The 16610-nt window shown below is 46.9% G+C and overlaps 1 protein-coding gene across 3 annotated transcripts in view; it reads right to left on the reverse strand.

Moving 5' to 3' along the window:
* Positions 1-16610, reverse strand: part of LOC120903231 (protein amalgam-like) — a 73294-nt gene that overhangs the window by 8065 nt on the left and 48619 nt on the right. For all 3 annotated transcript variants that reach the window (XM_040312523.1, XM_040312522.1, XM_040312521.1), the window contains exons 3-6: positions 10528-10683; positions 2799-3121; positions 2429-2576; positions 190-287 (exon numbers count right to left, since the gene is read on the reverse strand). In XM_040312523.1, coding sequence (XP_040168457.1) covers positions 190-287; positions 2429-2576; positions 2799-3121; positions 10528-10683 — 725 coding nt within the window. The remainder of the gene's footprint in view (positions 1-189; positions 288-2428; positions 2577-2798; positions 3122-10527; positions 10684-16610) is intronic.

Consider the following 16610-nt stretch of genomic DNA (forward strand, 5'->3'; position numbering starts at 1 on the left):
TATCCCTCCGGGCGGAGGATCCACACACCGCGGGAGCACGTTAAAAGCTACTCTGTCCTTTTGCAAACGACCCGCAACTGTAGGGCTGAAGTTTTACGCAGGGTGAACGCTTACCACTTTTTCCAAAAAAAAAAAACCCTTTTGTGCTATGCTTGTGTGCATACGAGTTTTATTTTTGTATGCGCTTACCTCAGGATTAGCATCGCCGTGTACGGTGCAGACTAGCTGGGCCTCGTATCCTTCGCCCGCGTGGACCCAGGATTTTTCGACCGTGATTTCCGGTGGAGCTGTGGAGAAGCGGAGAGAGTAGAGCGTATGAGCAAAGCGTGTAGCAAATGGGCGAGCGAGACAGGGAGGGAGGAATATAAATTTATCAAACAAGCAGCAGCAGTTTAATCCATCAAAATCAGCTCCAACGCGAGGGCCACATATACACACATACACACTCAACACAGACAAACATGGGCAGCTCTGATGCCAGTTCCAAGAAGTAGCACATCCATTTTCTCCCGAATCGTCCATTCTGTTCGCCTCCATTCTACGAAAGGAGAGGAGGTTTTAGTGTGTGTATCGTTTTCTTTGTTCGTTTGTTTGGGCTGTTCATTTTTTTGTTTGTTGAGTGTGTGTTGTACAGTGTGCACGGCTGGCCTGAGCGGTTCATTTCTCGACCCCTAATACGATTAGCATGAGTGCCGCTATGATACGATTATTATGAGCATTTCACAACGGTTTTTGAAAACGTGCTCTAGAGGGAAGGGCGCAGCATGGTGTATGAGGAAGGGGGTCGTCTTGTTAACGAAGGGCTTGAGAAAGTGGTTCCTGTTTAGCCCGTGAATTCACCATAAATAACTTCAAACCGGTGAACCGCTTTTGTTGGAAGGATTCTGTTGCACGTTCAGGGCTCTAAACAACGGGAAATGCCGGAACCAAATTGCCACAGTGGCGGAAATTACATAAAGTACATGTTGATAGCTATTTTTTTGTAGTTTTTAAAAAGAAACTGGATGGATGAATATGTAACACTAAGAAAGCAGGCAAACTATACAGTGTAAAATATAAAAAAAATCTCTCTGACGTCATCCATCCATTACGTAACGATACAATTTCAAATGTTGAACTTCTCTAGTGGAAAAAACTGTAATATTGACAGAAAAAATTACAGCCTCTTCAAAAATTACGCATCAAAAATTCTGGGATTGTGTGTACCCGTTCTCCTTCCAATATCTTATTTTCCGTGAATGGTTATGCTTTTCAACCATTTTATTTTATATTACTTGACAAACGTACCCTCCCCTTCTCCATGTAACAAATCTTAACGTTTCACGACACTTGCTGCCTTCCAACGCAGCGCTTCGTAATTCATGGATGACGCTTTTGTAATCACAAATTCGTGTAATAACACCTTTGCAAAAAACTGCAAACGTCAGCAAAATTGGTAAAAAAAATTGTTAAAAATATTGTTTTTTTTTTTTTAAATTATTTATATTGATACGATAAGGCTATTCTGATAAATTAATAGGTGGATTAATTTAGAAAAATTTCTGTAGCTTTTATGCAATTTTTAAGTTTATTACGGAATCAAAAGTATTTCAAAACGTAAATTGTTTTTTTTTTCAAATTGGTGAACAGTTCGTCTTGTTGTTGTATTGAGCTGATAAGATAAAGGTAATGCAAAATCAACCAGCAAAACATGAAATATATTAAGCTTCCGAGCTGCTCAGAGATGAAAGAGCACTTATAGTAATTTATCTCAAGTATTTGGTTTCATAAATACTACTTTTGCACTTTTTCCACTAAGAAAAAATACGTTTGTATGTGCCTAACCTACTAATTAGCAAGGCCAATTATTTACTGCAAAAATTAAGATTTTTGTAAAACTTGTGTAAACGTAAAACAGATTTGGAAAGATTTCAAAAACCATTTTGGAAACGAAGCGAACCAAACCAATTCCAATCTTCATTAAATACTTGATACACGAATCGAGGAGAAGAAGAAAAAAGCACGCCCAAACACTGCTAGCTATCTTTCCGACCCACTGGACAATAATTGAGAAATGTATTTTTAATCCAATCCAAATCTGGTTCGATCGATGTCCATCGGTGTGCTCGGGAGTGATTTGAAATCGCTGCACAAAACGCAGCCGAACTTCATAATGGTAGCGCCCCTGACCAGCTCACCCTTAAACCGTCGCTGGCACCGAGCAAACCGAGTCTTCTCCGCTAGCCCACAGCAAGCAGGGGGAGGAGTGTGTTTTGTCGAATCATTTCACAATTAGTGACTGATTGCTTCCGGCACAAATCCGGACCCGAAGCTGTTTCGAGAGGGAGAGCGGCGGTGTGGGAGTGTTTTGCGGTACGAGCAAGGGGAGCTTTTGTGGGGATAAAACTGCTGCAGTCGCGGCGCTGCTGTGCCCGAATCAATTACTCACAGAGTACAATCAGCTGCATGTCGACGAAGACCGGCTCCCGGATGCCGTTGTCTGCGTAGCACCGGTACGTTCCACTGTCCTGCCGGTTTACGTTCTCCAGCGTGAGGGTGGGCCCTTCGGACAGGTGCGGCGAGCCGTGTATCGAATCCTGCGGAACAAACGAACAAATCGGATATCAGCAAAACCGGGTGGTGGTGAGGAGGTGCGCAAAAAGCGCCGGCAAAAACACGATTTTCCAGCCCTGTGTCGGTAAATTGCGTGTGCTTGTAGGCGAACCCGGGAGGCGAACGATGTGCCCCCCCCAACTGGATAGTGTCCACCATCTCCACAAGTGACGCGGTGTGTGTGTGTGTGTCGTCCCTTAGCTTACCTTTCTTGTCCAGCTGATGCTCGGGACGGGGTTGCCGGAGGCTTTGCACTCCAGGGTAGCGGTACCGCCCTTGCGTACCGTGACGTGGCCGGTTTCCGGATTGGAGCGTACCGACGGTGGCACCAGTATCTCGACCGTGTGCACCAGGTCCCGGTTGTCGTGGTCCCCGATTTGGCAATTGTAATCCCCGGCGTCCTGCGGGCGAACGTTTTTAATCTGCAAGCTGTAGCCCTCGAGCAGCTTGAACCGGGTGTCGCGCGTAATGATAAGATTGGCCGCCGTTACGACGGCACTCCCTCGGCGCCAGAGCAGAATGTTGCGGCCTGCGGCGGTGTGCGATGAAGGGTGGAAGAAAAGAGCGGGAAAATGGTTAGCGATAAGCGGAAAGGAAAATTGGAGTGCGGGAGAGAGAAAAAAGCACACGGTCCTCTCGCCGGGGGCATAGCTTGACCGAACGCGTGATCGAACTATGTCAAGGATTATTGGGGGGGTAGCGTGGATGACAGAGCATCTGCCGAAAGGTATTGCGTCTTGTGTTGTACTACGCGTGGTGTAGGTTTACATGCGATGGAAAAGTTTCGGGCGTCGATTTCCTCGTCAGGGTCCTCAGGGAAAAAAGTGGAAAAGTTTACACGAAAAGTATGCACTGCTGTAACACCGGAAAGCCATTCTCAGGAGTTGTTAAAAATAAGCAAACTTCTGCTGCTGTCATAGAAATTGAGAGAAGTTAGTTCCTTGGACGTTTTATTTGGGACTCCAACTGTTGTTCGTGTCTGTCCTTTTTCAATGCGTCTGACTATCTGTGACTTATTGGATGACTAATAGTAGAATACCAGCTGCCCTAGGGCGTCTCGGAACCTGATAAGAAGTGACTGGTCGAATGGGAAATTCGACCTTATTGCAGACGGGTGCGTCTAGCCCAGACGGTTCCAAAGATAGCTCACTATCTTTCAAACTTTGTTCAACTGATAATGTGAAATCTTGAATCGAGTGTCTGAACTATGCATTAATACCAGTTTTTGATTTAGAGATGTTTCACTATGAGTAAGAAGTAAGAGTAAGATTAGAATATTGCAAGGTGAGGTATGGAATAACTCAACTCAGCAACTCTTTAATAATATCTATATAACTCAAAACACACTTGCTTGCAGAAAAGGAGACAGTGAATGAGTTGAATTTCTGAAGAGAAAGTTTCTCCGACGTCGTGTAGGATTTGCATGGTGTTTTAGTTTATGAAACTCCAAAGAGTGAATAAACCAACACTTTGGTATTTCAAATCAACTCTTTTAAAAGCGTGTTTTTTATCCTCAACAACGTGAATCATCAAAAACAACTTTCCCCATCTCCAAAGCAAGTCTACGCACGCCAGGACTATCGTGTCTATTAATTTCATCTTCAGGTTTGTGCACCAACTCACGAGTAACACCTGCAGAAGATTCAACACCAAGCGCTATTCTGTTTCTGCGCAGTTTTATTCGTCTTCCATTCCAACATGCTAAGTGGCTACGGGCTTTTTTTTTCTCCCAAATTTGCCTACTTTGGCGCGGTTTTGCGCTGTGGCGAAAGAAGCAACTAGATCTACACTTTGCAAAATTGGATTGGAACTTTTACCATTAGCATACATCATCGTTGCAAATGTATAATTGAATAGTTTAATGTTAATGAGCGAATTAAAATGCACTTTCCTGCTGTGCTCCCCTTTGTCTTGGTCGGTTGAGGCTGCACACGCCCACAACTGTAAAACCATCTGCTCATTAGAACCGGGAGCTCGCCCGCCAATAAAGCCAAGAACACCAAGTCAGTGGGACGAAACCCTCCCGCAGAAGGCGGTACCAACGATCAGCGGCTGCAACGAACCATCCTCCCTCGGGCCCATGCACGTGCCAAACCTTGCGATAATGAGTGAAGAAGACATTAACTCGGGACCAAAAAAAAAAAATGAACCGTCTTCCCACAAGCGAACGCGGGATGTGGATGCACACACTAACCACACTTTGTCGAACTGTGGAGCGCCACCAACTCTATCGCTTGTATCGCTTTCCACCAAAGCGCCAACGGAACAACTGTGGCATAGTGAAACAGAAAAAGGGCAGAAAAAATCGCATACCAAGGAAAAGAGAGCTCAAAGGGAGAAAAAAAAGCTCATGGGAAGGAAAAATCATGCAATCTTCGTGCGGGCTGCGCCGCGGAGTCCGCTTTGCGGTGAAGAATCATTTTGCCGTTTGGCAAATGAATTTAAAACTTAATTTAAAATCATCTCTTTCATGTTGCAACATTGCTGAGTCGCTCACAGACACACACACACACACACAGTGAGAACCAGGAACAAAAAAAAACACAGTACTGCTCCTTTTTTCCTTCCTTTGCCTTCCACCACTCCTTTTGGCTCTGCATTATTTCACATTACTCCTGACAGAGGCAAAAACGAGCGCCTCCTCCACCTTCTGCAGCTGATGGCCGGAGGGCTCTGCAACCGAAATGGAAATAGGATTGCTAATTTCGCGAAAATTGCCGGCAGCAGCATGTACAGCCCAATGCCAGAGCAGAGCGCACAGTGGGGGGACTTGCAGTAAGTGCGGTGAAAGATGGCAGCCAACAGTAGCAGCAGCAGCAGCAGTAGTAATGCAAGGACTGCCTGGGCTGCATTGGCATTTGGCACGAATTCGCAGTTTTGTTTTGCGGCGGTTGTTGCGCGGTGCTGTTTCGGTGTTTCGGGCAAAGCAGCATAATAACAATGCATTAGCGCGCGCGTGTGGCAATTGGGCCCAGGCTCGCTCGCTTGCTTGCTCTTCCAATATCTTGCTGCTTGTTTTGCCTTTTTTGTTTGTTTTCATTTCGCTGCCATTTGGCATTTTCCCCGCTGGAACCGGCTACGCGGATCTCTCTCCAAAAACCCCATTTTCCCGTCGGCGTGTACCGGCTAACAGTGTTTTATCAAGCGAGCGCCGCGCGCACGCGGATGCGTTGTACTGCCGCCAGTTGTTTATTATGTTCGCTTCGAAGCTTACAAACGCTGGAGAGAAAAATGGCCAAACAAAGCAAAGTTTGGTGTGTTTGTTCGTTGTGGTGATGGGGCAGTGTGGTGGAGTTTGCAGGGCACACAGCAACAGTCTGTCTTCTCGTGCCGCTGTGCTGCTACGGGGGGAGGGCAAAAGTTTGGATGCAAACATTTTTCCGAGACCGAAGGAGAAAGAAGAAAAACACGCACAGAATTACTGTTTTAGGTACCAAGAACCCTTCGGGACATGTTTTTGGCGGTGCAAGCTTTCGATTCGCAATTTGCATAATTCTGTAGTTTTTTTTTGCTTTGAGTTTTTGCTCAGTAAGCAAGCCAAGATAAGCTTGCTGTAATGATGTAATATGTGCGTGCAAGTTTGAGATCATTAATCAATGTAGGAATGTTTTATTTTGGTTCAATTTAAATTTAAATTGCTTTGCTTTCTATTTGTCTTCTTCTTCTTGGCCTGCTCATGTACGAGCACGTCTAGTAGACATGGCCAGGTCGCCAATCCGTTTCCAGGAAACTCGGTCCTGGGCTGCATCCGAGTCCTCCAACCACGGCTGCATCCGATCTCCGACAGGTTCGACTCCACCTGATCCAGCCAACGAGCTCGCTGTGCTCCTCTACGCCTCGTGCCGAACGGGTCATGAGTCCAGCATCCTCACCACGTGTCCCAGCCATTGTATCCTTCCGGCTTTGATAACCGTCAGGATATCAGCACCGCCAAACAGCTCAGCTAGCTCGTGGTTCATCCTCCTTCTCCACACGCCCTGCTCGCACACACCGCCAAAGATAGTCCTTAGCACCCGCCGTTCGAAAACGGCGAGTGTATTGGCGTCCTCCGTCAGCATAGTCCAAGACTCGTACCCGTAGAGGACTACCGGACGAATCAGTGTGCGATATATGGCGCATTTCGTGTGTTGATGGAGTCTTCTGGATCGCAGGAGTTTGTGGAGCCCGTAGTAGGCACGACTTCCCTGAACATTTGTAATTTTTCTATTTAGCTGCAAGTTACACCCTTTGACAGTTTTTAGTTCTATAGTTGGCCTTTTCTCTAATTTAAGCTAGAGAGCTGAAATTGCAGTCTGTCAGGGGGACTATGGTTTTTATCCGGGTTGTATCAATTTCAGTTCGAATCTGCCCTATTAGATTTCACCATATACCCTTCTTGACAAAACATTTATGCTTTAGCAGCTAAGCTGATGAACCTGAATGAGCTAACCTGATGAACATGCGACGAATCGGCGTTTGTTAACTTTTTTTTTCTTGGCTTAATCTCTGTAGATAGATTCAGACCGTCTATATAACTAATATAAACTTTATTAATGTGCCAAAACAGATATTAGTTCTGCTTCACTTCATTTGAGCTGTATAGAGCACGTTCACAGCACTTAAATGCTGCGTTCGAGTTCTCTGTAACGATAAAGTTCAATATTCATGGTGGATTCATCCCGAGAATAAATGAAAATTAATACTCAAACAATATATGATACTCTCCAACTTGTCTGTTGCTGAGCTGCGTTCAACATCCGAGGAAAAAAACAACAACAATTGCAAGGATTTTTCCACAAATTTGAGAAATAACGTCAACCTAACAGCAGTAGCAGTAGCTGTGTGTACAGTGGTTAGCTGTAATTTGACCCGGGTGCGCAACAAGTGAAACTTCACCGAAAAGCTCTCCCGTGTTGCAGTTTATTCGGAACTAATTTCCATGTATTTGAAAATTTTCGCGGAAATTCTCGTCGGTGGAAAAAATGCACCACCGACATGTTTGAGTGTACTACTGAGAAACCGTTGGTGTGTGTATTTTGTAGATTTATTTTACAACGAATGTTTGTTAATATGGTTCCCATTGTTGTTGGTTTCCCCCCGGGGTCGTGTAGAACAGTGGATATCACGTCAGACGCACAGTGTTTGGAAACAATTTTTTCACTTTTTCCCTTGGCGGATAAAATTATGCAAACGCCCTAAAAGCACAGGACGGTAGAAAACAGAACAAAAACGCGCCCGCTGCACAAATTAACTTCAAAAGCGCGAGCGAGCCGCTTCAAACAATGGCCAGCAAAATCAAAGCGCTTGTTGTAGCTGGGTGGAAGTGTAATGATTTGAACGGCAATTACAATTAGCTGCATCGTACATTCAAACCAGAGAAGCAGCAACCAATGTAGGAAGCTCTCCGCTACCTCCACCACAACACACGCACTCCTGAAATTAGCGGAACAAAGTGGTGCTCCCAAAAATGCACTTTCCATGAGCATCGCTTGCTCCCACGAAAAAAAGGGGAACAGGGAAAAAAGAAGCATCACACAAGTACAGTTGATGAAGGTACATTGAAAATGCATTGAAATCGGTGTCGGTGGTCCTCAAATGCCAAATCCTCCCGGCCCACGATTGGTCCACAAAAACCGGTGGAACTGCTCCTGTGCGGTTGTTTCACAGTTCGGTGCGGTGTTCACTGGGTACACCGAAAATCCTGAAACAAGATCCTCTCTCCGGGGCCGAGCATATTTTGCGATGCTCATTTCGATTGCAACAGAGAGAGGGGGGGGGCTGTTTTCCGCAGCCGATGCTGGATGTGTCAGAATTGGGGAAAGGATGGGGAAGGATTAAATTTGAAATACCACCTAAACACATCGCCGCACATACAAGCGCCCCGATGTGTACATACATTGCACGCGTTGGTACCGTGTGTGTGTGTGGTTACGTGTGGGAGTTCGGGGGTGGCAGAGGCTGGACATACAGGGTTGGATGAGAGCTTTGGTGCACATCGGATTGTCGGTTCATTTATTTGCAGTTCGATTGCACCAATGTGCGCCGAGCTTTCCCATACGTCCATCATCATTGATGGTGGTGTGACTGGTCAAGGGTTGCGTGTGCTTTTATGTGTGTATGTGTGTGTGCCCCATGCTCTAAGCCGTTCCGATGGGTGGATTTGGAAATGGACAGACACACGCGCTGTAAAAGGTTGCATTCTGACGCACTCGTCAGCTCGTGTGAGTAGTGTGAGCCGGGCTCCCGGTGGAGGTTGCAATAATTTATACAAGTACACTAATACCCTCAGACACACACACACACACACACAGGCAGGTACATATTCAAATTGCACATTTGCGAGCGTGTGTGCATGGTCCAGCGGTCCATCCTCTGGGAGACAGCCAGCTCCAGCGGAGTTCGTGGGGCTGGCGAGAAATGGTACCGACGGCTAATAAGTGAGAGCGCGAAAGTCCATTATGGCCCATAATGGAGGGCCTGAGAGGACGGGGGTGGGACGAGTGAAAAATTAATTATCATGCTATTTGATTTAGTAAATGCGTGTATATTTTTACGCATCGCTGTGCAGATGATGAGCCTCGCGCGCGGAGAGCTGTGGCGGGATCGCCGGGGTCGGGGTGTGATTCAATTAAAATAACAACTTAAACGCACGTGTCCGCGATGGCGCATTAGTAGTTGCGCTCGTTGGGACAGAAAATTGTTACGAATTATCTGTTCCGTTTTTTTGCCATTTCCAATCCCAGCCCGTTCCTCCGCGGGCGAAATTGTTTCCAATTTCAATCCGAGTGCACAAAATACAGCAACAGGTTAGTTAGTTCGCTTTTTTTGCTTGCTTCTTTGTGGTGGTGGCTGCTTTGTCTGCTCCGAATATAGCTCGATCTGTTTGCTTTCAGCTTTTAATGTGACCATGTTGGAACCCCCCAACACCCCATTTCTTAAATTGAATTGCGTTAAATGATCAATTCCATTAAAATAATCCCATGCCAACTCTTTAATCAGCGCGCTCGGAACACATCCCACCCCCAGAGCTACATGGTGCTGAATTAAATTTCCTAAATAACACGCAAATCACAAAAATTCTCTGTAATCGCCTTCCCAGGCATGTAATTCCTCCACTTCTTCTCTGTCTTTCCAATCCCCTCTGCATAATCATGCAGATTGATGGGATCCTGTAATCGGCCAGATTAGACGACATGGTATGGTGCCGGGCTCGAAGGAATGTGTCTACCTTTTTCCCATCCCTGCCGCCCAGTACGTCAGAACGAACTCGACTCAGGTGAGCGTCAAAGTTTCAGCAGCACCAAAAAACCCTCTCCCGCATGCTGTCAAGCTCGGCTTGCTCTGGCTATCCAGAAAATTCAACATTTCGTTTGAAAATGTTTTGTCTACTTGTTTGCCCTGTCCCCCTCCGCAAGCCCGCTGCCCGCATCATCGCCAACTGTCTCCGTTTCCATTTACGGAAGTTTAAAGTGAAACAAAACTCAGGAACACCGGAGGGAAAAAGGACTGCAGGTGTAGGGGGCAAGCAAAGAGTGCTCAGTAACGAGCACGACACACGACAGGTTGAGAACGGTAACCAATTTCCAGCATGATACCTTAACGGTTTTCTAGCTGCTACGATTTATTTGAATGTGTCTTTTGCTAACCGGAACCGAAGCAGCAGAAGTTGAGTAGTACAAAACCTTGGCGTGTGGTGGAGGTCCCTCGGGTCGCTTTTCATCCGCACGTTTCTGTCAAACAGCCATGGTGGCCCCAAAACCCAACCAAAAAAGAGTGGAAAACGTTGGACTGCTTTTCATTCCTTTCTTTTTCTTTCAGTGTGTGTGTGTGGGGACTATTTTGGACTGTGTTTGTACGAGCTTTTTTTTATTTTCACTTTGCACACAACGCGGATCTCCACGGTTCTGGAAAGCCCTAGCAAACAAAAAAAAGTCCCGACGCTCGCAGCATACTCACCTAGATTTTCCACCTCGCAGGGAAGCGTAATCGTATCGCCGATGACGGCCCGGACCGACTGCGACCGGGAGGTGAACTTGGGCTGCACCATCGGCGGGCTGTCGATGAAGTCCGGATCGAGCAGCGGATCGGACAGACTGTTTCCGAATGAAGTACCTGAAATGAAGAAGCGTACAAAAAAAAATCGACTGATCAGAAACGAAGTCAGTTAGTTGGCCAGAGCAACCCCGATACCGGTTGGATCGCCCAAAAATTGGGCAAAAATTGCATCAGTGCCTATAATCGATCACTCTGGCTCCTCCGGTTCGGGCATCGAGCATGCGAGCCTTGCCTTGCCAGTGATGTTCTAATTAAAATTGAATGCGTCACGTTTTGTGCGGAACGAATTCGAGTGCAACAACGACTATGAGGAGAAGATAGGGTGCCGCAACAGAACCAGCATCCGGGTGTGTACCACCACCGACGTGTGCACATCCACGGGGTGTGTACTCGGTGAAAGCATGAGCATGATACACCTTCTATCATCCTCCCTCCTTACCATCGAGGTTGGGCTGGCTGCGTGGTCCGAATGATAAGTCAAGTAGTGACAGGTTTCAGGGAATTTGGCGATGAGTGAAGGGGGCAGTTTCGTGTGTTTTGGGTGCTTGTTTTATACCGAGCATTGGCGCAGCATTTGTGGAAGCATGCATTCGAACGTGATTTTATTTCTGAAACAGCGGTGGGAAGGTACTGTTTGAAATCTGCGGCAGCGGCAGATGATTTGGAAACGCCCGACAGGTTGCTGTGCAACCCTTTTCAAGCAGTCAGTCAGGCCTGGAGTTAATGGATCCCAAGATCGGGGGATGATCTATTTCTGGATATCGTGGGCGGATAGATTGTGATTGATTTAATTCTGGCAATTTTCACACGATACAGGCATTAAAGTTGAATGCGCATCCATCAAGACCTGGGAAGGCGACAAGGAACTTCAACTGAGACGTGTAATTAGCAAACGTGTGACAGTTTTTCTTTAGCAGTGAGCGTTGTTGCATGTCAGAAGTAGAGTTGTGCAGCAGTGAACTTCGTAGGTGAACGTATGCTGGACGTGCATTGGAGCCTGCCTTATTTATCATCTTCTCAGAATCTCCAAGAAGTTGTCTTTCTATATGAAAAGTTTCTAGACAGTTTAAAGTCTTTGTCATTAAAATATTTCCCTGTACAATTTATGGAACATTCGGATTCAGCTGCTCAGGATTCAGTTACTAAAATACACTCCTGGTATTCCGTGCCAAAAGTAGCCGAAAACCTTGACAGTAAAATTAGCCCGAAACTCTGTGACATCCTTCGCGATGCTCCGCAAATACACACAGCTTTCTCGTTCCTGATAATCTATGCTTAGCGGCAAATGTCATGTTCCAACGTGGGTGCGTGATTTCCCAACTCCCTTTCACACCCTGTTCCTGCTATCAACGTGACAAAAAAGGGACAACCAGTGGCAGAGCAGCCACTGCTGGTTCGTGAGGTCCCGCGGGAGCTTCAAGGGGAGCTTCGGGTAAGGGAATACCGTTTCGTTTTCGATAAGTTATAGGGAGTCGATGCTCGTTAAAATCGACATACACACTACGTACCACCACCGCCACGACCACTGGACATCGAAGTACGACATGTGGAAGTTTCCGCAGCACGCTACGCTGCCGGCTGACGGTCAAAGTCATCGCAAAACCACGTACGGCGAAGTTAATTGGCACTAGTTTTGGTCGCACGGACAAATATAAAAGTAAAGTCCGATCCTGGACGCGGGGGAAATGGCTAGTTGTCGCCTGTGCTTCCCATCCTTGGTGCTGCACTAACGCGGCTAGGATAGTAGACTTCGGTTAGTTTGTCAATATTTGAACGCTGATGATGTTTAACTTCGTTTTCCGTTTCCCCCCTTCCTTCGGCGGCCTTCCCTTGCCGGAACGGGCTAGCGCATAAATAGCTGCGAGCTGTGTGCAAACGGAAAATTTGCTACCAGTGCTACCAACGCGGTTTTCACGCACGCCATAGCGACACAGACTCACGGAAACTGGGATCGCGTTGTGCACCACCGTTCGCGGAAAATCGAACCTCAGCCCGTTTTTGGGGGCTGCAATGAAATGAACTGCCAGTGGAGGTTGGGAGCTTTTTTGGTTGTAATACGCGTCAGCGCGATAGAGTAGAATGGGGGCAACCGTGAGAGCCACATTTTTGAAGGACTCCACGTTCGATCGCTGTCAGGTGCTGCTGGGTGCTGTCTGAAATCGTTCCATTTTATACTGTGTGTGTGTTGGAAGCATGGTTGGCAACTTTACTGCACGTGGAGTGGAAGAATTTATATATGCCCGACGTTGACGCGCGACGGTTCCGATCGATTGACGTGAGAAGTTAGCGCGCTAATTCACCGAAACTGTGGGCCAAATTTTTCAATCAAATAATTCAAGACCTTCCCCTTTGCCTTTTTACCTCCCCCCTTCCCGTACACCCTACCCGCTTCACAATCAAAAGGGGTGTGGAGGGGTAGGGTGCCTTTGGTGTAGTTTGACGTCTGAGCGGTCCTACCAAATCGGAGATTCGGAAAGTGGAGACGCAAGCTCTCCATTCCCTCCTTGCCAAACTACTATTTGACATCGAATTCAATTTTCTAGTTTGAACATTCACTGTGTGTGTGTCGGCGTTTCCACTCTTTTTTTTGCGTTCGTTCTATTTGCCTGTACCCTTTTTCGTTTTGGCACCGATATTCGGACCGGCGTTCGGTGTTGGCGCACGATGGCGCAACGTGTTTGCGTGTCGCTCCGCCGACAAAGCGATGCTGCCATCGCCAAACCGTTTGGCTTGCATTATTTGTAAGCGTTTTCGCCCTTTCCGGTGGGGTGGGGGGGGGGTGGGTGGAGCGGGAGGATGGAGGTAGGTCGTGTGATGTTTGGCGGGAACTGAACTCGAAGCTGTTCGAGTGGTTGAATGCCGTTTTAAAATGTTTCATTTCATTTTATTCCGTCTCGCAGTTTTGACGGCCACTTTAGGTGCTGGGGACGTTGGGGAAAGAGGGAGAGGTTGACAAGACGAGCAGCGAGCGCATCATTCTTGCCTGTTAATTCTTTTCCCATTTTTCGCCATTTGATTTTTTTTTTGCCACGGTGGCACGGTAAAAGCTTCAAAACGGGGAACCACATCCGGTCGAACCGGATCTCTCTTGCTCGCTCTTTCTCTCTTTCACTGTAGTGCTCCCTGTATTTCTTCATTCCGGCAAAGCGCAGTCCACGTTCAACAGACGATGTGGACGAAGGAAAGTGTCACAAAAATTTGATTCAATTCCATATCGACAGTATTCCACCCCGCAACCAACCCAACTTGACGGCCGCGCTGTGTTCACGTAACGCACCGCGAAACGGTTGAAACCAACCCGTAGTGCGACCGCGGGGAAGTTATCAGAATAGCGGACACAGTGAATCATAAAATGGGCAGCCAAGATGAGACACTTAATAATACAAAATGGCAATTTCAGTTCTTTCTCCGCTGGCGCAATCACAGCAGCATTGCTCGGCGGACGTTGCTGCTGTTGATGGGCGGGGAAATTTTACTTTTCGACATTAAACGGTTCACTTTGATGAATTTGCCCCTTGATGGGTTTTCAGCGAAAAAGTGAAATTGTTTAATTGAACGAGGACAGAGAAGGAGAGCAAGGATAGTGTTCAATGACCTTTTTGTAAAGGGTTTCTGTGATTCGTTTATTAGAAATGTAGCAATTTAAAAATCATCGCCATGCTCTGGGTTAAGCAGCATGTCTTTAAAGCTCGTTGGACGAACGTTTTGAAGAAGTTTTTGGAAAGTATAGAGAAAAAAAATTAAACATGTTCCAAAATGCTGGCAAAACTACATATCTCAGTGTTGGTTTACCAATATCACTGAACTAGGTCAGACAAGGAGTGATAAAAAAGCAAAATTGTGTCTTGAAAGACCCAACAGTATCTTCTCAATTGGGCCTGTGAGTGGTGAGAGGGCCTTGAGCCATTTTGGGTTTTGGAACGTATGGACAAGGCTCTGCAACTGTAATCTAGTGGAGGGGAAAAAAACCCATAAAAAAGAAGTCCAAAAATGCATCCGGCGTCCCGTGAGAAAATGCTGAATCTCGGAACACAAAGGAGGAAAGCAAACAAGATTTTTCATTTTGTCGTCACCCTGCACCCGACGCCGAATTATGCCCGTAAACCGGATGAGCAAGTGGAACACCTCAGCAAACTGATGCTGGTCTGGTGGTGGTGATACACATGGTTGATCAAGCCTTCGGCGTTGGCAATGTTTGCCTCTCACAGCCTGGTTTGCGAAACTGAATTTCGCAGCTGGGTGGTTTGATTTGGCTGATTCTAAATTCCACCCCCACCACCACCCTATTTCAGTGGCAAACAAACCTGCCAGCATGTGCTGCTATGGGACCGAGCGAGGTCTTCAAAGAGTTGCCGAACCGAATGCAAACAAAAAACCAGGAGCGGGGGGAGTGCGACATCCGAATGCAAACGTTGCACCGATGCAAAAACGAGCTAGAGAGGCCTCCTGTGACACCTGTGTGGAGCACCGACCAACAAAAAAAGAGGCTCCCACCCGTTGGTGCTACTTCGGGCGTTAAATTGTGCTGCACTCGAAAGAGAGGAGACTTTGTTTACCCCGACTGCCTCGATTTTGCAGCCGGAAGTACCTCCTTCCTGCCCCGATCGCCTTCACCTTTAAGTCTGGCGGGGGCTGGGTGTGAAATAAATTGAAAAACCTTTCCGCATGCATTAAGCTCGGTGCTATCAATTTGAACAACATAATATTTAACTCCGCTTCGGCTTGACTCGGGGGAAAACACGTACACACACACACAACTTCCAGGGTGCGAACGTCATGGCGCTATAAATATTTCCCATTATCGCTCGTCTCTCTCTCGGTGGTGCAAACGGTTTACGGTAAAAGGCGGTCGACTTTCGATACTTCGACACAGAGAACCCTGCCCCCTCCATCAAACCGACGTAATCACGCGAAGGTTAGATGGTTTCCTTTGCAATCCGTCCACCCGCTACCGATGTCAAGAAAAGAGGTCGCGTTCGCGTTTTCCTTTTTCTCTCTGTGCTATTCAATTGGTGGCTTTTTCACGCCACTTGCCTCACAGGAAGCCTCACGAACAGCCACGAAAAAGGAAACGTACGGAAGGATCGAAAATTGAGTGCTTGATTGTATACGTGTGTGTTGGTTTGTCTTTTCCTGTTAAATTATTTAAATGTTAATTTCGCTCGGTTATAACTTCGGCTTCGATTGTGTGAGCGCGTGACAAACGGAACAACTGTTTGCTGGCACTTTCTGTGCCTCTTTTCGTTTTTTTAACTGCTGGCGCATTGTTTGCTTGGCAAGTGGCTGCCCCGCTCTCCTCGTCAAGAGACGCGAGGGTAAGAGTGAAAATGTCTTTCCCTTTTTTTCCGCACCCACCTTAAAGTCGTTCGTTCGCTTAATCGAGTAAATAAAACGGAACGTCGCGGAACCCGGGTTGGTGGATTGGCATTTTTCGATTTCCGTTCGCTGCTCTTGCCGTCGTACGATTGAAACATATGCTGGTACACACGGACACACGGGTGGCATTTTGCATACTTTTTGCACTGCAGCAAACTCGCGACACTCGTGAATTGATTAACCGGTCCTCGCGTTATGCCGGGTCGCGAGAGTCGTCGCGCCGGTGCTTTGTTATAATGTTTGGTGTGTCTATTTGGTACCCGATTGTGTTGTGTGCTCGTGTTGTTGCGCACTCGCGCTCGAGCCTTTTGTTTGGGCCGTCACGGGGCAGCAGAGACCCACTTGTGCATGTGGGTTAATTAAATATTGAAATTAATATTTATATTCAATAATGAATAAATTTTTATTATGCACGCACGCACGGCAAACCCCGGAATATGGAAAACAAATAGCCCAGTGCTGTGCGCGCCCCGGTGGGAAAATGATTCTTCCCAATTTATTGCTCCCCAGCACAAACCCCTGCTGCATGAAAAGTGGGTCGCCGCACACGCATTTTCCGGTTGAATTATCCTTCCCAACCAAGCACACCCGACGAGGAGGCGCACACA

Source organism: Anopheles arabiensis, chromosome 3 (genome assembly GCF_016920715.1).
Source record: "Anopheles arabiensis isolate DONGOLA chromosome 3, AaraD3, whole genome shotgun sequence".
Taxonomy (NCBI): domain Eukaryota; kingdom Metazoa; phylum Arthropoda; class Insecta; order Diptera; family Culicidae; genus Anopheles; species Anopheles arabiensis.